The 21741-nt window shown below is 50.3% G+C and overlaps 1 protein-coding gene across 1 annotated transcript; it reads left to right on the plus strand.

The window, feature by feature from the left end:
- The first annotated feature begins 13349 nt into the window (after positions 1 to 13349).
- Positions 13350 to 20605, plus strand: LOC139074427 (double homeobox protein 4-like protein 2). Its single transcript, XM_070564650.1, has 4 exons — positions 13350 to 13380; positions 16282 to 16545; positions 16670 to 19750; positions 20142 to 20605. Exons 1-3 carry the CDS (start codon positions 13350 to 13352, stop codon positions 17902 to 17904), a joined length of 1530 nt encoding a protein of 509 aa, XP_070420751.1. The 3' UTR covers positions 17905 to 19750; positions 20142 to 20605.
- Positions 20606 to 21741: the final 1136 nt, after the last annotated feature.

The following is a 21741-nucleotide window of genomic DNA, read 5'->3' on the forward strand; positions in this document are numbered from 1 at the left end:
GCAGGGTGTTGTCCAAAGCAGCCCGACAGACACTGCTCAGGGGCCACCCTTCCAGGCCAGTGCCTAAGCCTCCTGCCTCACGGACCTCCGTAGGAGGGGTACGCCACAAGACTGCCTGAGGCATCGTGGGTGATGATGGCCCAACAGGCGGGAGCAGGACCCTGCCCTCCCCGGCTCCGTGGGCAGACTAAATGCACCAAAGATCACAGGGCCCTGCGTGTGAAGTGTGATGTGGCCGAGGTCGGCCATGGGCTGGACAGGTCTCTGCAGGCCCTGGGCACACGCGTGTGGACCACACGTGTAGGGGCCTCCTCCCTTCTCCATCAGGGACCCTGCATAGGGCCTCCCTCCCCAAAGGGCCTGGACCAGACTCCTGCTAAGCCTCCTGCTAAGTCCCCTAGCCCAGAGAGTCTGCTGGGTGGTGTCTAGTGACGGCCCTAAAGACGCTCTGTCGTGCACTGGCTACGGGAAAAGTGAAGAGGGAAGATGTAGGGGTGGGGGCAGCGGGCAGCTAGGAGGATGTGGGAACGGGGAGGGAGACCCCAGGCCTGCCCTGCAGCTCGGCTGGGCAGGGGGTCACCCCCGGGGGTTCCCTTGCAGGCAGGTTGGGAGGTGCCACTCTGAAGTCTCAAAGCAGGTGTGGGGACTGGTTTGGAGTCCCAGGGCCACAGGTCTTCTGGGGAGAAGCTGACACAAGTGTTTGTTGCCAGCCACTTTCAAGGAACAAGAGGCTGAGAGTCCTGTTCTGGTCTAGGCCTGTGCCCTCGCTCGGAAGTTCTCAGATGGGAGGGAGAACCGGTCGCAGGGAAGTCAGGTGGAGGCAGCGAGGGTCTCAGAGCAGCCCCTCCCTTCCTGTGCTCCCCCCACATCCACTCTGGTCCTTGTTCTCAGCCCAGGACATGCAGCTGAGGGGCCGTCAGGACCCTGGCTCTGTGTTAGGGAGTGTTGGGGGTGGACAGCTGTGGGGGCTTGGGGGAGAGAGAGACAGAGACAGAGACACAGAGAGACAGAGAGAGAGAGAGAGAAATAGAGAGAAGCAGAGAGGAAGAGACAGAGAGAGACAGAGAGATAAAGAGACAGAGCCAGAGATGGAGAGACAGAGAGAGGGAGAGACAGAGAGAGACAGACAGACAGACAGACAGACAGAGACAGAGAGAGAGAGACAAGGAAACAGAGAGTGCTGGAGAGACAGAGAGAGGGAGAGAGACAGTGATGGAGATGGAGAGGAAGAGACGGGGAGAGGGAGAGAGACAGAGACAAGGAGAGACAGAGAGAGACAGAGAGCGAGCCGCGAGTCTGAACTTCTGGCCCCCATCACACCTCTGCTGGGCGGAGGCCCTGCCCGGAGCACCCTGGCACGGTCTCCACTAACCCAGGTCCCGCCTCCTTTAAGGCCCTGCTCCCCTTACCGTCTGGAACCTTCCACAGTCTGCTCTGCACCTCCCTGCCTAGCGCCCTGAGCATCCCTGGCAACACCCTTCTCTGTGGTTGTCCTTGTCCCCAGTAGGGGAGTCTCGCTTTTGCCCCCTCGAGCTTTGCTGGTGCTATGCACATGGTGATGGTGGCTCGTCCTTGGGGCCCAGCGAGCTGGGTTGGCCTCTGGTGTCAGGGGGTGACATGTGCTGACCCTCTCCTCTCTGGGCCTCAGTTTTCCCAAGGTGCACCAAGAGAGTTGACCGGACTGCCTGGCTGCCCTGGCTCCTGCTGGGAGGAGGCTGCGTGGTGGAGGGAAGGCCAGCACTGGGTCTGTGCTGGGGGGTGGGGGGCGGCGGGGGCTCTGCTCCTGGAAGGAGACTCGGAGGAGGGGGCGGGGGCTTCAGGAAGCCCAGCGCTCTCAGAAGGGGCACATCTGCCCCTAGACTCAGTGAAGGACCCAAGGTGCTGCTTTTAAATAACGACCTTTTGCTTCCCCATGCCCATGCCCGATGCCCTGTCCCGCAACGTTCCTCCCCAGTGATCAGTCTATTCAGACTTTCTATTTCTTATTGATTCAGTTTTGGGAGGTTGTAAGACTCTAAGAATTTATCCATTTCTTCTAGAACGTCCAACTTGTTGGCATATAGTTTTTCACAGTATTCTCTTACAATCTTTTGTATTTCTGGGGTATCCATTATTATTTCTCCTCTTTCATTTCTAATTTTATTTATTTGACATTTTCTCTTTTTTTTCTTAGTAAGTCTGGCTAAGGGTTTATCAATTTTGTTCATCTTCTCAAAGAACCACCTCTTTGTTTCATTGATCCTTTCTACTGACTTTCTGTTTCAATTTCTTTTATTTCTGCTCTACTTTTTATTATTTCCCTCCTTCCGCTGACTTTGGGCTTTGTTTGTTCTTCTTTTTCCAATTCTGTTAGGGGTAGTTTGAGATTGTTGTTTGGCATTTTTCTTGTTTGTTAGGGTAAGCCTATACTGCAATGAATTTCCCTCATAGGCCCACTTTTGCTGCATCCCCTGTGAGTTGGTATGGTGTGTTTTCATTTACATTTTCTCCAGGTGTTCTTTGATTTCTCCTTTAATTTCTTCAATGATCCACTGGTTGTTCAGTATCATGTTGTTTAGTCTCCACATCTTTGTCTCTTTCCCAGCTTGTTCTTGGAGTTGATTTCTAGTTTCATAGCATTATGGTTGGAAATGATGCTTGGTATTATTTTAATCTTCTTAAATTTATTGAGGCTTGCCTTGTTTCCCAACATATGGTTTATCCTTAAGAATGTTCCATGCACACTTGAGAAGAATGTATAATCTGCTGTTTTTGGATGGAGTGTTCTATATGCATCTATTAAGTCCATCTGGTCTAGTTTTTTGTTAAGTTCCACAATTTCCTTGTTGCCTTCTGTCTGGATGATCTATCCATTGGTGTAATTGGAGTGTTGAGGTCCCCTTCTATTATTGTGTTGTTGTTAATATCTCCTTTTAGGTTTGTTAATAGTTGCTTTATGTACTTCAGTGCTCCTGTGTTGGGTGCATAGATATTTATAAGTGTTATGTCTTCTTGGTGTAGTGTCACTTTTATCATTACATATTGCCCTTCTTTCTCCCTCTCTACCTGTTTTGTGTTGAAATCTACTTTGTCTGATGTAAGTATGGCAACACCTGCTTTTTGTTTGCCATTAGCTTAGAGTATCATCTTCCATTCCTTCACTCTGAGCCTGTGTTTGTCTTTGGATCAAACATGTGTTACCTGGAGGCAGCATACTTGGCTTGTTTTTTACTCCATCCTGCCACTCTGTGTCTTTTGATTGGAGAATTCAATCCATTTACACTTGACGTGATTATTGATATATGAGGGCCTAATGCTGCTATATTATCACTCATTTTCTGTTTTTTCTATGTTACCTTTGTTTCTTGTCCCATGTAACTTAGATTACCAATTTGGTTAGGATGTCTTCTATGCTAGTTTTAATAGTTTTCCCCTTTACTTATCATTTGTGTCTCTGTTCTAATTACTTGTTTAGTGGTTACCATGAAGTTTGCATAATAAATCTCTTAGATGCAGTAGTCCATTTTATGGTAACCTCTTATTTCATTAGACTAAACCAATTCCATCCATTTCCACTTCCCCTTCTAAGTCGTTATTGTCACATCTTATTCCATCTTCTGTTGTGAGTTTGTGGTTAAAATGACAAGATTATCTTTATTTTTGGTGTTTTCCTTCCCTTTATCTTTAATGTTATAACTGTTTGCTAACCTGTTCTGAGAGAGAGCTGCAATTTTCTGATTTTTTCCATCTATTTTTCCATCTTGTCCTTGCTCCAGGTTTTGTAAGCTCTTTCTTTTTTTTTTTTTTTTTCATGTATGAGGGCCTTCTTGAGCATTTCTTGTATGGGGTGTCTTGTGGTGATGAACTCCATTAACTTTTATTTATCTCGGAAAGTTTTTACTTCTCCATCATATCTGAAGGATGTTTTCACTGGGTAGAGTATTCTTGGCTTAAAGTTTTTGTCTTTCAGAATTTTGAATATATCATTTGACTCCCTCCTAACCTATAAGATTTCTGCTGAGAAATCTGCTGAAAGTCTGATAGGGGATCCTCTGTAAGTTATTTTCTTCTGCCTTGTTGCCCTTAATATTTTTTCTTTGTCATTGACTTTTGCCAGCTTTACTACTATATGCCTTGGAAAAGGTCTTTTTACATTGTTATATTTTGGAGATCTGTTTACTTCTGTCACACGTGTTTCCAGCTTCTTCCCCAGGTTTGGAAAGTTCTCAGCTATTATTTCTTTGAACAAGCTTTCTGCTCCATTCTCCTTCTCTTCTCCCTCTGAGATACCTGTAATCCTTATGTTGCACCTCCTAATTGAGTGGAATATTTCTCAGAGAATTTCTTCACTTCTTTTTAGTCTAAGTTCTCTTTCCTACTCCATCTTAAGTATTTCTATATTTCTGTCCTGCAGACTGCTAATTCTGTCCCCAATAATATCACCTCTGCTGTTCAGGGAGTCCAGATTTTTCTTTATCTCAACCATTGTGTTTTTCATCTCCAACAGTTCTGATTGGTTCCTCTTTATAGTTTCAATTTCTTTTATGAAGTAGCTCTTGAACTTGTTGTCTGTCTGCATTCTCTTTTAACTCATTGAGTGTTTTAATGATAGCTATTTTGAATTCTCTCTCATTTAGGTTATACATTTCTGTGTCTTCAGGACTGATTTCTGGGTACTGGTCATTTTCCTTCTGTTCTGGAGATTTAATATATTTTTTCATACTGCTTGATGGTGTGGATCTGTGCCTCCACACAGAGACAGAATTTGGTCATAGCTTCCACCTGTCACCACTGGGAGGAGGAGGAGGCAGGAGCTGTGTAATCTGAGCCCACCAGGATCCCCATTAGCTGTGCCTGTCAGAACGTAGGCCAGTTCTTGGGATTCACAGTGGCCCTGTGGGGCCTCCCATTAAATGGGAGAACAATCATGCTGGGGCTCCAGGCTGCTGCCACCTGCTCCCACTGCCCCACCGAGTTACACTCCCCACTTTGGGACTGCAACAGTTCTATGGGCATCTGAGGCAGCTGGGGGCTTGCTCACCCAGATTCACACCAGCCTTTTTGCTTGCCGGGCAGGATCTCCCCACTGGGTCTGAGCCAGAGTCACTCCCTGGGGCCGCAGTGGGACTGGACCAAGGAGTGATCACATGGGGGCTCAGGGTTGCTGTCACCTGTTCTGGCAATTACACCAATGAGCATGCCCACCCTCGGGGCTGCAGTAGTGCTATGAGCACTTCAGCCAGGAAAGAGTTGCTCACGGTACTGGGCTACCTGGGGGGCAGCAAATGTACCACATATCTCCACCTCCTCCTCAGTGGTAGTCCATCCACCACCCAATACGTAGTAGTGCCGGTCTCTCCAGCATCCTGAGGTGCTTGGTGAGTATCCTCCACTGATCAATGAATGTCCATTTAGTTGTACTTCAAAGAGAGAGAGAAAAAGGGGACTGTTCACTTCACCATGTTGCTGACATCACTCCCATTTGTTGATTTGCACTTTTGTTGCTTTTGCTTTTGGTGTCAAATCCAAAAAATCATTGCCAAGACTGATGTCAAGGAGCTTGCCACCTATGTTTTCTTCTAGGAGTTCTATAGTGTCAGGTCTTACATCTAAGTCTTTACTCCATTTTGAGTTGACTTTTGTTTAAGATAGTGATCTAGTCTTACTCTTTCGCATGTGGCTATCCAACTTTCCCAACACCATTTATTGAAGAGGCTGCCCCTTCCCCATTGTATATTCTTGACTCCTTTGTGCTAAATCAATTGACCATAGATGCATGGGTTTATTTCTTTGCTCTCTATTCTGTTCCATTGATCTGTGTGACTGTCTTTATGCCAGGACCATGCTGTTGTGATTACTATAGCTTTGTAATATAGTTTGAAATCAGGGAGGGTGATGCCTCCAGCTTTGTACTTAGCTCTCAAGATTGCTTTGGCTACTTGGGATCTTTTGTGGTTCCATATAAATTTCAGAGTTGGGATAAAATTTTAAATCTTTTAACATTTAATGTTTGCTGTAAGATTTATGGATTTTTTCTCATCACATAGAAATGTTTAATTCTAGTCATAGTTTGCTAAAATTTGTATTATGCTGTGGTTTTCAAGTGGGGACAATTTTTCCCCTAGGGGACATATGGCAATATCTGGAGATACGTGTGGTTGTCAAGACTTGGGGTGTGTGGTGCTACTGACACCTATTGAGGGGAAGCCAAGGATGCTTCTAAACATCATAGAATGCACACGACAGCCTCCCATAACAAAAGGTTATCTAACCCAGAATGCCTATTATCTGAGGTTCAGAAACCTGTAATTATGTAATTATCTGCATCGAATGAGATAATCATATGAATCTTTCCTTTTTCTGTTCTGTAATGAATTATACTGATTGGTTTTTAAATGTTAACCATCTTTGCAAATCCAGAGTCAATTCCACTTGATCATAATGTGTTACCATCTATTGTTTTATTTAATTAGCTAATAATTTAAGTATTTTTGCACCTGTGATTATGGCAGAGATTGGTTTTTTATTTTTGTTCCTTGTGACGTCCTTGAAGATTTTGGTGATCAAAGTTATGCTAACCTCAAAGAAAATTCAGAAATTTTCCACTTTGTCTATTTTCCAGAAGACTGTGTGTATAATTAGTACTCTTCCTTTTTAACGTTTTTTTAGAATTCACTGGTGAAGCCATCTGGGCCTGGGGTTTTCTTTGTGGGAAGGTTTTAATAATGATTCAACTTACCTAATTCATATGGAATTATTCAGAGTTTTTATCTATTTTTTGTTGGCTCACATAAATTACAACTTTCAAAGAGTTTGTTCATTTATAGAAATTTCCAAATCCTTCTATAATATTTCTGATGTTTGTAGGCTCTTTATGAGCGTCCCATTTTCACTTCTTATTTTGGAAATTTGTGTGTTTCTCTCTTTTTCTCTTAATTACACTACAGCTTTTCCCCCCAAAGCATGGTTAGCATAACAAGAAAATAAGGGGAATCATCAGATGCTAAATCTGTGGAAAAGTTGACTGCATTGTTGGAAGTGGTTATGGGTGGGTTGTGTCCACTCTCCTCCAAAAAAGAAAAAAACTCCTATGTTCAAGTCCTAACCTCCAGTATCTCAGAATGTGACCTTATTTGGAGATAGGGTCCTTACAGAACTAATCAAGTTAAAATGATGTTATTAGGGTGGGCCCTAATCCAGTAGGATTTGTGTTACAAAAAGAGAACATTTGGAGACAGATGTGTGCACAGGGGGGACACCACGTGAAGACACAGGCAGAAACCGTGCTGATGCTCCTACAAGCCAAGAACGCCAAAGATGGCCGGCAGACCACAAGGAGCCAGGAGAGAGGCCTGGAACGGATTCTCCCTCACAGACTCAGAAGGAATCTGTCAACACCTGGATCTCAGACTTTCAGTCTCCAGAACTGAGATGATACACTTCTGCTGTTCAAGTAGCTGAGTCTGTGGTACTTTGTTACAGCTGCCCCAGCAAACTGACAGATAAGTATACAATGAAGCCAGTGGCACTGAAGGGGCCTTGGCCAGTTCTAGTGATCTGAGGCTCTGGCGTCAGAAGCACGAGTGACCACAAGACAGAAAGCCAAGTCAGAGATCTCAGATGAGCACAGACAACCTCACCGGAAGCCTGAACTAGACAGTAAGGTGTCAAATAGTAAAGAAACCGAGGCTCCCACTGCGTGTGGGGGCCTAGAAGAAAGGAAGGTGATGAGCTGTGGCCCAAGGAGGAGCTCACAGGGGAAATTTAAACATCTGTGTGGCTCAGAATTCTGGCCAAGAGTCCAGTTTCTGATTTCTTAAGTTCATGGCATTCCAAGTAACATGGTCAAAACAAATGAAAATTATTTCTGGAAGAACTTACTTTAAATTCATGACTCCAGTGTATCCACAAACACATTTCAATTGCATATGAGATCCAAACAATGACGAATTTTTAAAGATCAGGAAAAAAGGTACCTTTTTTGAGCATCAGCAGAAAATAAAAGAAAAAAAAGAAAGGAAGGAGGGGAGGAGGAAGGGAGGATCAGATACAGATGTTTATGAGATTTTGGAACGTTCAGAAAAATAAAATTTTTCATTTAATCTGCTAAAAAATAAGATATCATAAACTTATGACTAAGAAATACAATATTCTGAAAAGTTACTAGAGAGACTTGGGATAAAAAATTGTTTCAGAAATAAATTTAACCAGAGTAACTAAGTAATATAAAGGTTCAATGTGAAATGAGAAATCATCACTAAAGGAAGATGGGTGGGCCAGACAATGAGGTGAAGAATTTCTGAGGAATTCATCATCAGGGAAGACAGTGAGAGAGCTCAAGAGTCAGGATGCTGAGACTTGTGGGAAGACAGACCCTCAGATTGAGGAGCCCCACAGAACAAAACACAGGACAGATGAAAAAGAGACCCCCAGAGTAGACCATCTCTCTGAGACTGGAGAGCACAGAATCGGCACAGGATGACAAGTAACTCAGAGCCCGGGGTCTCCTGTGAATCCCCGGATGTGGGGAAGAGACCCCTGACTCCCTGTGCGGATCATACAAGCTCAGTACATCTGCGTTCACCAACTGGGTTGCATCTACCCCGCTCCACCTGCATCATCTCTGCTGTAACATTCTACAGCAGACGTCACATCACTTCCCCCATAAATACCTGCGCACAAGTCTCCAACAGTAAAGCCTTTCATTAACACCATCCGTGTTATCCTGACATCTCACGCTGCTCACTGCGACTCCACAATGTCAGTTGACACCAGTGAGAGCTCCACTTTCCCCAACTGAATCAAAGTTGGTTTGTTCAAATGATGATGCAAACAAGTTCCGCAGATCCATTCGGTCGGTTGATGTTTCTAAACCCAGTCTAGACCCTGGCAATTACCTCGGTGCTTGTTTCTTAATGCCCATTACTTGTTGAAGAAAACAGGGTTATTTTTCCTGTAAAGTTTCCGACTTTCTGGATGTGGCTGATTGCGTCCCTAAGGTGTCCCTGAACATGTTCTCCGCTCTCTGTGATTTCTGTCACTGTCATGGTCTGGAGGAGACACGTCAGAGTCAGGTTCATTTCCTCCAGGTGCTGCGTTCTTCCCACTCCATCAAATCCAGAGTCGTGAAATGTCAGGCTGTCCCAGCTTTGGGTCAAGACCAATAAGTGGCTTGATGCTTTCCTTTCTGAAATCCAGAACACCTAGTTGGTGCCACTAAGGAAGGTGGCTCTGGGACCTGTCTTAGACCCAGCAGGGGCTCCATCCCATGAGAAGATGGAAATGGGCCCATGGTTGTGTGAGAGTGTGGCCGGAGGCCGTGAGTAGAGATCCGGGAGGATTTCCGGGGAACCCAGCACCCAGCCCTGTGAGGGGAGACAGGGCGGCTCAGGGCCAGCGCGAAATGAAAGGTGGTCCCTGGACGAAAAGTGGATCATGGAGGGCACATTAGGCCCACACAGGCGGCCTTTCCTTTAGAAGTGGCAGGGGTAATGGTGACACATGCACGTTTCACCTGCACCGTCTTCATGCCTGAACTCTCATTGCTGTGTTCCTGGTAATCCCACCCATGCTGCCCTGATTGCCTTCAGCCCTCACCAATCCTGCCCACGTCATCCCCATTCCTCTAACTCTCTCTCTTGCTCCCTGAGTGCCAAACAAACCCTCCAGACTCGAGCTTGTTGGAACCTCAGGACCTTTGCACTGGCGTTGCTCCTGGCTCCAGAAGACAAATACAAAAACAAATGGAAATAACACTCAGTTCACAGATTTCTACGGGAACCAAGCTTTGTCCTTACCTCAGTGCCACTGACAGCCACTCAACCTCCTGAGGCTCTCCTATGCCAGGGCTGTCACCTCCATCCAGGGCTGGAGCTGAGCTGAGCATCCAATTGCCTGTGGTCACTGGACCCTCCTGCTGTGCTTCAGAGAACCCACCGATGTCTCCCGGCCAACAGTGCCCCCTGGCAGCCCCTCTGAGCCGAGCTAGTTCACCAGTAGTGCAGCAGGTGGGGCTCCCATTTGCCACCTGAGACCCCTGTGCTGAGCAGTTCAGGCTGTGCGGGTCCACGCACTCGTTCCCAAGTCCTGATTGAGTCTGCACTGTGCTGTGGCTATTGTTGACACAGAATGGAGCAGGGACCAAACGACAGAGACACTGTTCTGGGGCTCCAACCCTCTGGGGAGGGAGAGAGGAGCGATGAAGAGACGATGCAGCACGTGTCAGCTGCAAGTCCCGAGAGGGTGGGGTGCTCTTCACACAGGCCAGGTGAGCATCTATTTGCACATTACAGAAGTGAAGAAGACAGTGCAAACTGCAGGCGGTTCACACTGACTGCAGCTGTGCAGGCTGAGGGCCGCACACGTGCCCCAGTGCTCGCAGCTGGAGCCCCAGCTTGAGCCGAGTGGGCACCAGTTCAGGTGACAGGTCAGTGCAGTAGGATGCACACCCTGATCACAGCATTGCACACTAGACGAATCAAAGGTGCATTGAGTCCACGCTTTCCTTACATTTGTACAACTGTTCTTTATAGCCATAGAAAGTGTGAACCCCAGAGCATCTGGATCCACCGCCTTTCAAACAGACGGGACAGGGAGTCCTGCCTCATGGGCCAGGAGAGCCACACATGACACACCAGACAACTGCTTCGTTTCTTCTTTCTGCCCAGAATTTACAGATCTCTCCTCTTGGCCCAAGAAGGAGACGTCAGGAGGGACAGATATGGGTGTACTCGATTCAACAAGAGCCCCTGAGGCCCAAGCGGAGGTTCAGTGGGAGGGGGCCAGGGCCCCCAGGGGCAGGAGATAAGCATTTCCGGTGAGGAGCCCACTCGCCCACGGGAGAGTAACCCCTCCCCAGCTCAGCCACACCGCAGCCCCTGAAGCTCTGACAGCTAAGCCCTGGCATCCTTCTTCTCAGGTATTCTCGTCCAGAAAAAACTTCTTTCACTCCTGGGCATGAAAGAGACTTGACACTATCAACACGGATGCACACAGTTACAGGAAAACACGCACATGTGTGTGTGCGCGTGTGTTTACATCACAGTAGGGAGTCATCCATTTGTTCCCATTTATTATTACTTATCAAGTATTGGTGACTTTTATCAACACCTTTTCAGGAACGGGGAGATGATCAGATGGGTTTTTTTTCCCTTCAATCAATGTGGTAAAGTATTTTAGTAGATTTATCAATTGGGCATATTTGCAGGCTGGGTACGAGTCATTTACTGCCACGACACGTCATTGTGTAAATGTGATGTGGATTTGACTCAGCAGTTTTCATTCAGCAACTTGGCATCCTTTCTGTTAGTGAGCGAGGCTGTAATTCTCTGCTACTGTCCCACTTTTGTCAGGTTTTCACAGCAACCTGATGGTGGCCTCCTGAAAGGACTTTCCTTTCTTTCTTTGCTCTCTAACAACTCTAAGCAATGTGTGCGTGGTTGCTCATGAAGGAACTGGAGGGAACCGACTGGGAACTCACACAAGGTGGCTTCCTCCCTGTGGGGGCTCTCACAACTTTCCAGATGATTCCACAGTCACTGCTCTGTTAGATGTGCCAGTTCTTCTGGTGTCACTTATAGTAATGGCGACATGTGCGTTCCTAGAAAACTCTTTCCTGTTAGCTATGTTGTTTAATTTTTCACTTGCCAACATTAAACATGTTGATTTTTAAAATTTCCTTGAAATGTTAATTCCACGTTTTCATCTCTTGCTTCTGGCCGATGCCTCCCCCATTGGCGCTCTGGACTTCAGCTTTTTCAAAGCAGCAAAGCAGCCGCTCTTCAGTTCCGTGTTAGCCTTGTGTGCCCTGTCCAATCCACGCACTCCCGCCTCGTTTGATGAATCCCTCTCTTTACCTTCCCTGCGTTCCCTTGGCCATTTCCGTCCTAAACTAGTAACCTCTCTCGACTGCTTTTTTGTAGGAGAATAAATCGCCCATGTTTGTGTCAGTCATTTTTTCTGTTACATGCAGCTCAACCTAGTCCCCATTGATTCAGACATTTAGTTCTTTTCTGTAGTTGCTGTTATACTCGTAGAAGCCACACTAACCATGATTAACCTATCTGCTTGTTTCCTTGTGCACACGGATTAGAGATTTCTCCCACATGAATGATGAACCAGCATCGATGATCTGATGGAGGTACGTGTGGCAACACCCGGTGTGGGTCGGAGGGGATCTGGTGTACATGGCAGATCAGGGGATGGGTCAGGCTGACATGGACATGCGGGAAAGTGCCCAGAGAGTTGGCGCAGAGAGAGAAGCTAAGAGGGAGCGCAATGCCTGATGCGGAAGCAGGAGGGAAGAGGGAGCCACACAGGATGGTTCTCTGGCTTCCAGATGGATCCTGGGGCTGTTCACCAAGATGGGAGGGGAGCAGGTGGAGGAGAAGACCACAGTTGGGGCACGCAGAGTGAGCCACCTGCAGGTCCAAGGGGCTCTGGAGGCAGGGGCAGATGCAGGCTGGCATCAGCAGCCTGTCAGTGGCCTGGGGCCCATGTGGCTGGATGCCCACAAGGCGGGCCAGGGTGAGGAGAAGACTTCTGAGGGGGATTGCAGCCGAGGCAGGAAGGGGCAGGGGACAGGATGATTTGGCTCTCCTGGTTGATGGGGGGCGGCCCTGGAGTCTCCAGTTTCTCCTCCTCCCCAGCCTTCCTGAACCGCAGAGCCATTCAGTTCCAGTCCCGAGGTGAATTAGGTCCTGCCCCACGCCCTCCTGAGGCCTGGGGGCAGAGGTGGCAGAGCCCCTCCCACCTGTGGCCGTATCTTCTGTGAGAGGCTGGGAGGCACCGCTGGAGGCCGTGGGCTCACTGCAGCAGCTTTCTGGAGTCTGTCCCCATTGCCCGGGTGAGACATGGGGGGAGCCGCAGTCCAGTGTCATCACTGACCTATGGGTGTCGCGAGGTAGCTGTGGCTGAAATAGCCAACCAGCAGCCCTGGTGGCTCTTGATCCCTGGACCACGTCACAGCAGGTGCTCGGGAGCCAACTCAGTGGACCTAAAGATGATGAAAGGACCAGCGGGAATGAAGGATTTGCAAACATCTGGTCCTGTCTGAAACGTCCACGTGTAGAAAACGTCCCTGGGTTCAAAGAGCCCACAACGTTGACTTACACTTTTGGTTTGCAAGATGAATAAATAAAAGTACCATCCTGCTTCACTGGTCCAGTAACTGCGCTGTGGTTGTCCTGCCCATAATCCCCCTTCTTGCCTGGGACACTCACGGGTAGCAGCACAGGGGTTGGTAGATGGGTGGGTACAATCCCGAGAAGAGCAGGATCAACGTCCACTCCGTGCCTGGGGAAAAAGTCCTACAGTCAGGGGCGCAGAGAATGGCACATTGAGGGCAGGACCTCGAGATGTGGGGCGTAACCATGTCGCTGGGCATCTGGGTGGACATGGCTGGTGCGTCACTCTGGACAAGTTTGGAAGGAGGAGTGGCGTCACGTGCTATGTGAACTGGCTGGGAACACACTGATATGAACACGTCGATGTGAACACATGACAGAGCAACTCACCGTGTTCTCTCCCGCAGAGAGGCCTGTGTCATGGCCGCCATGAGGGATACCAGGCATCTAATTCTCCTCCACAATTACCCCACTGCCAGGGCTAGTTGGAGATATTTCCCTTGAGTCAAAGTCCTGTGCAGGTAGGATCGCGGTAGACCACAAGAAATGTCTCCACTATTTGGAGAGGTGTTAGTGGGTGACCCAGCCAGGCCAAGTGGGGTGTGGAATCCATAAGACATTAGTAAGGTTCCCCTACAAGTAAACCTGTGAGCTAGTCAGACGGCCACAAAAGAAGAAAATAACCCCTCTTCTGCTGCCTGACAATATGACATCTTTATTTGAAAGTTCTCAGTGGAATATGGCAGAAATAGCGTGCTCACAAAAAGAAAAGCCAGGGCAACAGTGTAATGGTTTTGTTACCATTGCCATTCCTTCAACAGAGATAGCAGTGAAAGGTCCCAGGGCTGTGAGAGGGGAGACTCTACAGGCCCAATATACAGCTAGTCGAGGTTTGCACGACAGGACAGTCACTCAAGATGTGACAGGAAAACATCACACTGCGTAGTGTCAAGAGGAAGCAAGGAAAACCCTGAGGAGGTTAGAACGAGGCACAGAAGACCCACATGCAGCACCATCGCAGGCGCCTGGATGATTCTCCATGGTATTCATGATGAAGAGGTCCTGCTAGTGCTTCCAGAAAGAAACTCAGACAGAAGCAAGTAAATAGGATTCAAAACAAACATCGACCCCCAGTCCCAATTTCACTGTATGACATTGCGATTCCAGAAGGCTATAAAGTGACCAGACTCAGAGAACCACTTCTTATGCACGATTCTGGTGCTCAAGATGACGAGAGAATTCTAATTTACACAACCTACGACAGTATCCGATATTTAAGTGGCAGTACAACAGCATTCAGTGAGGGCACCTTCAGCCGGCACCGACACAGTGCACTCAACTATCTACTGTGCACGCTGTAGGACTAGGTTGTACGACGCCAGTGACTTACGCACGAAGAGGAAAAGGCGGGGAGACATTTACAGACACATGCAGGAGAAAGCATTCACGTTTGCTGGGGAAAGAAATCCTGACGTTAACCCTTCATCGCACATGATGGATTTCGAGATTGCAAACATGCATGCGATTCAACTACTCCTACCAAATGCACAAGTAAAACGATGCTTGTGTCACTTTCCACCATCACTGTGGCAAAAAGTACCTTCTCTGGATCTAACACACGAGTGTAGGACAATGGAAAGTGACAGCCGTAAGTGTGCGTCCATGTTGTCTGGACTTCCATTTGTGCCTTTGGAAGATGTAAATGAAATTTTGAATACATTGTGGAGAACGCAGAAGAAAACTTAGATGACCTAACAGGTTATGTTGAGAGCACGTGTGTCCGTGGAAGGCGTGGCAGAAGCAGAAGACCAGAAGCCCCAAGATTTCCATCAGGAACTTGGCATGTCTATGCCTCAGGACTGAACGGCGATCACAGGATGAACGACGCAGCGGAAGGCTGGTGTAACACATTTCCAGAGCTGCTGGTGCTGCACCAGCCCTCAAGGTGGACATTTATGGAAGTGTTAAAAGACGATCAGGAAAGCAATGAACAAGTTACCATCCTGGTTCTGGGTGGTCACACGCAATTAGAGCCGCCAACTCACAATGATACCAACACAATCAAATTCGTGTAACTGAAATTGTTTACAGATATAAGGAATATAAAGCCACTAATCAGGCTGATATATACTTGAGAGCAACTGCTCATCGACTTAAGAGTAACTGCCGAACTTCAAGATGAGGAAGAACAAGAATAAATGTGAAACCCAAAATTCATCATGAATTATAATAATAATAACGTAAAATTTTAACAGAGTTGAATGTTTCTATTCTTTAACAAAGCAGGGACCAAATGTCTCCGTGGATGCCCTGGACAGGACCAAATGTCCCACAAGGTCTCCCAGAACAAAAGTTTTTAATTTTGACAAGGTCAGTTTTATTGAGGAGACCTGGCATGTTCCCTTGTTGTCTTCTGGTCCGTGAACACGGGTGTCTCTCGTTTATCTGGGTCTCTGAGATTTCTTTTGTCAGCATTTTGTGATTTTCAGCACACAGTTCCGTATAGGTTTCTTCCTGAGCATCTTATTTCCTGGGGAGAGATGCCAAATGGTGTTGTGTTTTCACCTCGGTTCCCCATGGTCACTGTCAGTGCGCAGAGCCCGGTGGTTTCAGCGGCCTGACCTGTATTCCGGGACCTTGCTGAGCTCCCGCCTCGTTCTAGGCGGGCTTCTGTCGATGCCCTGAGCTCTTCCATGGGGACAAGCATGTCCTGTGCACAGAGGCAGTTTGCTTTCTTCCTTCCCCATCTGCTGGTTTCCTCACCTTGCGGAGGGGCTGGAACTTGTGGGGCTGAGGGGAGCGCAGAGCCGACAGCCCGGTCCCGCCGCACGCTCAGAGGAGGGCGCCCGCCTGTCGCCGTTCAGCGGGTCGTCACTGGGGTGTCTGTGGACGCTGCTCTCCGGTGGAGGAGGCGCCCCTGCCGTGGTCCTGCTGGGAGTTTTGACATGAGAGGGCGCTGAGGGACCGGGTTTAAGGATAACTAGGAGTTTCAGGATGTGGGAGCCCGGCATCCCCGGCAGCAGCATCCTTTCCGGCTCGGACTTGGGGGCGTTGGGAAATCACCCCTTTGTGACTCCGGGCCGCTTTCTCCGGGAAGACGACCGGGTGGCGCCGACTGGCATCGCTGGACTCGGGAGGAGCGGCAGACACTGTCTCATTTCTCTGCCCATCGCCTCAGGACGACCGCGCGAGGCGCCGCCTGACCTCCTGGAGCCCCGGGGACTCGGGGAGCCGGAGCGGCTTCACGAGGGGCGGGCGCCATCCCAGCAGGTCACGGACGCCCGCCACAGCCCACGCGGGGGCCCGGCTGCCACGCTGGCCCGGGGGCGGCGTGTCCTGGGGCGGCCGAGGCTGCGGGGCGCAAGCAGCCGGAGGACGCGCCGCTTCCCGCCTCGTCTCCCCGGGCCCGGCCGGGGTCGCCACCCTGAGGAGGAGCAGCCAGGCAAGTCGACGGCTCCCCCGACGGGGAGGGAAGGACGCGGAGCGGCCCCACGCCCACCCGAGAGGCGGGGACCCCACGGCGTGGGCGCGGCGCCGTCACCGCCAGAGCCACTGAAGGGCGTGAGGCCCGCCCGCCGCCGGCGGAGGCGCAGCGCGGCCCGGAGCGCTGTCCACACGCGCGCCACTCGGGACGTGCGACAGGGACGACGCGGCCGGCTCCGCGGGCCAGGAGGGGACGGTGAAGACGGGCACGGCGACGGGGTCGGTGACACGGGCCTCGAAGGGACTTGAGGAGCCTGAACCTGAGGTAGCCGGTGGAGTAGAGACGGAGAGAGAGACACAGACAGAGAGACAGAGACGCACAGAGAGGGGCAGAGACGGGCGGGCTGACGGGGTGGGGACGCGCCGCCCGGCCGCAGCCAACCCTCCGGACAGGGAGCGAGTGCGCGCCGCCCGGACGCCCGCTCTGGTTTTAACCGGCTCTCGCAACTTTTCGGGGAACAAAGAACCTGAAACGACGGGAGGGGCCGCACGGCCTGCGCACGCGCCCTCCGGCGGCTCCTCACGTCTGCTCTGCGCAGGTCCGGGACGGGAGGCGGTGGCGTCTCCCGCATCTGCGCACGCGCCCTCCGACGGCTCCTCGCGTCTATCCGGCGCGGGTGCAGGGCGGGAAGCAGCGGCATCTCCCGCGTCTGCGCACGCGCCCTCCGGCGGCTCCTCGTGTCTGCTCTGCGCGGGTCCGGAGCAGGAACTGGCGGCGTCTCCCGCGTCTGCGCACGCGCCCTCCAACGGCTCCTCGCTTCTGTCCGTTGCGGGTCCAGGCCCGGAAGCGGCGGCGTCTCCTGAGGCCCCGCGGTCCGGCCGTTGCTGTGGCCCAAGCCGGGAGCAGCGCGGAGAACGCGGACGGGGACGTCGCCACCCAGGAGCTCAGGCCGGCCTCTCCGGGCGGGTCCTCGGGAGCGGACGCCCTGAGGGCGTGGACACCCGCCGTGTGCGCGAATACACGCGCGGGTGTAGACACTTTGGAACATCTCTGGAAAATTCTGCCGCTTCTGAGGAGGGGCCCGGGCCAAGGGCGCTTCCACCGAGCAGCCTCAGCTCCTCTGCGGTGCCCCGCCAGGAGGCGCCCCGCGGCCTGCACCTCGCTCACCGCGCTGACCCCGAGCCCCGTCCCCACCGCGGCCACCTGGCCCGGCCCAAGAGGCCCGTCTGGTGGTTTAAACACCACCCGCCTGCAGAGCCTCCCACAGCCGCGTCTCCCCTGCTCCCCCCAGAGTCCCGGATCCCGCTGCCAGCTGGACATCATCCGCGGACGTCCACGTGGCCCAGAGCCAGCACCGCGATGACCGTGTGTGCGTGACACGATGCCCGCGGCTCTCCGCAGAAGGCGGCGGAAATCAGCGCCCCGCGAGCGTCGTCTTTCTGGCCGGATCAATGGAGCCGGGAAACAGAAGACTCGCTGTGGTGGCAGCCGCGAGGGGCACGTTGGTGGACAGGGGACGTTGGCCAGAACGTCGCGTGCATGGTTTACGTGGTCACGTCGTGCGGTCGTTGCGCTTCTCGGGCGGGTCTGCAGACACGTGTGCTCACGTGTGTGCAAAGGCACCCGCGTGTGCGAGGAAAGCAGGGCTGCTTATCTCTGTGCTTCTTGGCCTCTCAGGGAGCTGGCCGTGCCCGGAGTGTCCCCTGACGTTTGCTTGTGCGTGGATGCGCTCGTGCGTGGTCTTCACAAGCCCAAGTGTCATCTGCTCACAGCCCTTCAGAAGGACGCCGGGGCCCTGCCCCTCTTGGCCCTGGAGCGCCGGCCTCGGCAGAATGGGACCAAGCCCCAGACTGGGCTCAGGCTGTGCACTCTCACCGCAGACATCCAGCCGACCCCAGTGAAGGCCCCTGTGCCATGAGCCCACAGAGCCTGCGCCCTCTTCTCTCACCCCTCCCCAAGCCCCCTGCGGCCCCTGCAGGAGGAGGCCGAGGTGGTTCCTGGACACGGCCAGAGCAGGAGGATGGGAAAGCTCTGGGCTTTTAGTTGTCCTTTCATAAATGGCTCCTCACTTAATGTCGCTGTGCTCAGCAGGTGTTTCCAGAAGGTCCAGATTCTGCAGGGTTTGCTGAGGTGTGCTTCTTCCCTGGGGTCTGATCCATTTCTGTCATGGACTCATGTGTGCTGGAGACGCACAGACTGCCTCCAACTCCGGGGGAGCATTCTGTGTGTGTCACCGATGGAGCCTGTCCCTGTGCTGTTCCAGACGGCTGTGGCTTCGCTCAGTTCTGTGACTCATTGACATAACGAACAAGTTGTCTTCTAGCTTCTCCTGTCATCACACACTCGTCCCCTCGGGCTCGTCAGTTTGCCTGTGTGCTGAGGCCGTGAGATGAACGCCGTGCGGGACCCATGGCGTCCTGGTGAAGTGTGTCCCCAGACAGCTCGTGTTCCCGACGCTGGCTCTGACCCAGGTCCAACTCGGACTCTCCTTGTGGCATGTCCTTCTCCCCCTCCACCATCCCTGTGTGCATGTTTACGTGGGTTTGTCATAAACAGCTTTCAGCGGGACCTTACTTCGTCTCGCTTTATTTAGAACCCCGCTTTCAGCCAGTGCGCTGGTCCTCTCGCAGCTGCATGTAATCACACGTGTGTCTGGGTTGTTCTCGGTATCTTATTCTGTGTCTCCTGTTCACCTGCCTTTTCTTTCTCTTCCTTGTTTTACTGTCATAAGAACACACAAGCTCCTCGTGACAAGTTTTCAGTGCACCACACAGTGTGTGACCCTGGGGCAGGGTGGCGTACAGCAGGTCTCTAGAACGGACTCGTCCTGTGTGACTGAGACTTTGTGCCTGCTAGACGACCCCACCCTCCCCAGCCCCTGGCTCCCATCATCCCATCCTCTGCTTCTGTGACAGTGACGACCTGAAGTGCTTCAGAGAAGTAGAATCCTAGATTGTTGTCCTCCTGTGACTGTCTTATTTCACTCAGCACCACGTCCTCGAGGTGCCTCTGCATTGTCACACGTGGCAGGATTTCCTTGCTATTGAAGGCTGGTGATATTCCGCTGTGAGTACAGGTGATGTTTTCTGTGTCCATTCCTCTGCCAACAGACATTTGAGTTGTTTCCATATCCTGGCTGTCGTGAATGATGCTGCAGTGAACATGGGAGCAAGACCCATCTTGAGACCTTCATTTCAATTCTTCTGGATTTCTAGCTCCTGTGGTAATTCTATTTTTAATCTTTTGAGGGCCCTCCATACTCTTTTTCATAGTGGCTGCACCACCTTACATTCCCACCGACAGTACACATGGGTTCCGTTTTCTCCACGTCCTTGCAGGCACCTGTTATTTTCTGTTCTTGATAACGGCCATTCTGACGGGTGTGAGGTGGCATCTCAGTGTGACTTTGACTTGCATTTCACTGATGATATATTGAGCATCTTTTCATGTACCCCTTGGCCATCTGTATGTTTCTTCTGAGAAATGTCTATGCAGGTCCTTGGTCCATTTTTAAATTGGGTTTTTGCTATTGCGTTGTAGGAGTTCCTCATATATTTTGCATATCACCCCCTTATCAGTTCTATGGTTTGCAAATATTTTCTCTCTTTCCGTAGGTTGCCTTTTCACTCTGTTGATGGTTTCCTTTGTGTGCAGAAGCTTTGTAGTTTGATGTAGACCCAGTTGTCTGTTTTTGCCTTTGTTGCCTTGGCTTTTGGTGTCAAGTGCAAAAATCATTGCCAAAACTGATGTCATAAAGGCAAGGATGCCCACTCTCTCCACTTCTCTTCAGTACTGGAATCCTCAGCCAGAGCAATCAGGCAAGAAACAGAAATCAAAGCCATCCAAATTGGAAAGGAAGAAGGAACGTTATCTGTGTTTGTGGACGACTGATCTTTTAAGTAGAAAACCCTAAAGACTCCACAAAAAACTGTTAGATTTAATAAGCAAATTCAGTAAAAGAGCAGGATACAAAATCAACGTATAAAAATCTGTTGCCTTTCTGCACATCCACAGTGAACTATCCAAAAAGGAGCTTAAGAAAATAATGCCATTTACAATAGCATCAAAAAGAATAAAATACTTAGGAATGAAATTAACCAAGGGAATGAAACACTTGTATGCTGAAAATGATAAGACATTGCTCAAAGAAACTGATAAAGACACAAATACATGGAAAGACATCCTGCGCTCGTGGATTGTAAGAGTTACTATTGTTAAAATGTCCATGCTACACAAAGCAGTCTACAGATTCAATGCCATCACTATCAAAATCACAATGGTAGGGCCGGCTGGGTGGCACAGCAGTTAAGTTCACATGTTCTGCTTCGACGACACAGGGTTCACCTGTTCCAATCCCTGGTGCGGACATGGCACCACTTGGCAAGCCATGCTGTGGTGGGCGTCCCACAAATAAAGTAGAGGGAGATGGGCACTGATGTTAGCTCAGGGCCAGTCTTCCTCGGCAAAAAGAGGAGGATTGGCAGCAGATTTAGCTCAGGGCTAATATTCCTCAAAAAAAAAAAAAAAATCACAGTGGTAGTTTACAGAAGTAGATAAAACAATCCTTAAATTCACGTGGAGTCACCAAGGACCCGGAACAGCCAAAGCAATCTTGAAGGAAGAACACAGCTGGAGGCATCAGCTACCTGGTTCAAACTATCCTAAAGCTACAGTAATGAAAACAGTGTGGCGCTGGCATAGAGACAGACACACAGGCCAACGGAACAGAATCGAGAGCCCAGAAGGACACCATACGTATGCGGTCAACTGATCTTCAACATGGGAGCCGAGATTAGTCAACAGGGAAAGGCCGGTCTCTTAACAATGGTGCTGGAAAACTGGACATGTGCATGCAGGAGAATGAAAACGGACTCTTCTCTCACACCATCCACCCCACAAACCAGCACAGACTCACCAAGGACTTAAACGTGACACAGGAACCTGTGAGATCCCTGGAAGAAGACTCAGGGATGGCCTCACCTTTCTTATCCATGCCCGAGTTCCTCCTCTCTTCCATCTTCTTTCACATGGAGTAGCATTGTCTCATGTTTCCCAGCGTCCTGGTCTGAAAGTGGGATGTCCACTCGCATTAGTGTGTGGTCGCCCTGAAGTGCACCTGCATCCTCGATATGATGCTGAGGTTGGACATCAGGATTGTAACACAGTTGCTTACACGTGGCTTTTGCCCTATTTTGGACAGTCTCCTCAGCGGCG

The sequence above is a fragment of the Equus przewalskii genome, chromosome 11 (genome assembly GCF_037783145.1).
Source record: "Equus przewalskii isolate Varuska chromosome 11, EquPr2, whole genome shotgun sequence".
In the NCBI taxonomy this organism is placed as follows: Eukaryota; Metazoa; Chordata; class Mammalia; order Perissodactyla; family Equidae; genus Equus; species Equus przewalskii.

What these genes read in the sequence shown, in the direction of transcription:
- LOC139074427 (XM_070564650.1), top strand. Translation starts at nt 13,350, where the DNA reads ATGTCGCTGGGCATCTGGGTGGACATGGCTG. An exon ending in CATCTGGGTGGACATGGCTG is followed by an intron (nt 13,381 to 16,281) that starts GTGCGTCACTCT and finishes CCATCGCCTCAG; the next exon opens with GACGACCGCGCGAGGCGCCG. An exon ending in CCCTGAGGAGGAGCAGCCAG is followed by an intron (nt 16,546 to 16,669) that starts GCAAGTCGACGG and finishes GAAGGGCGTGAG; the next exon opens with GCCCGCCCGCCGCCGGCGGA.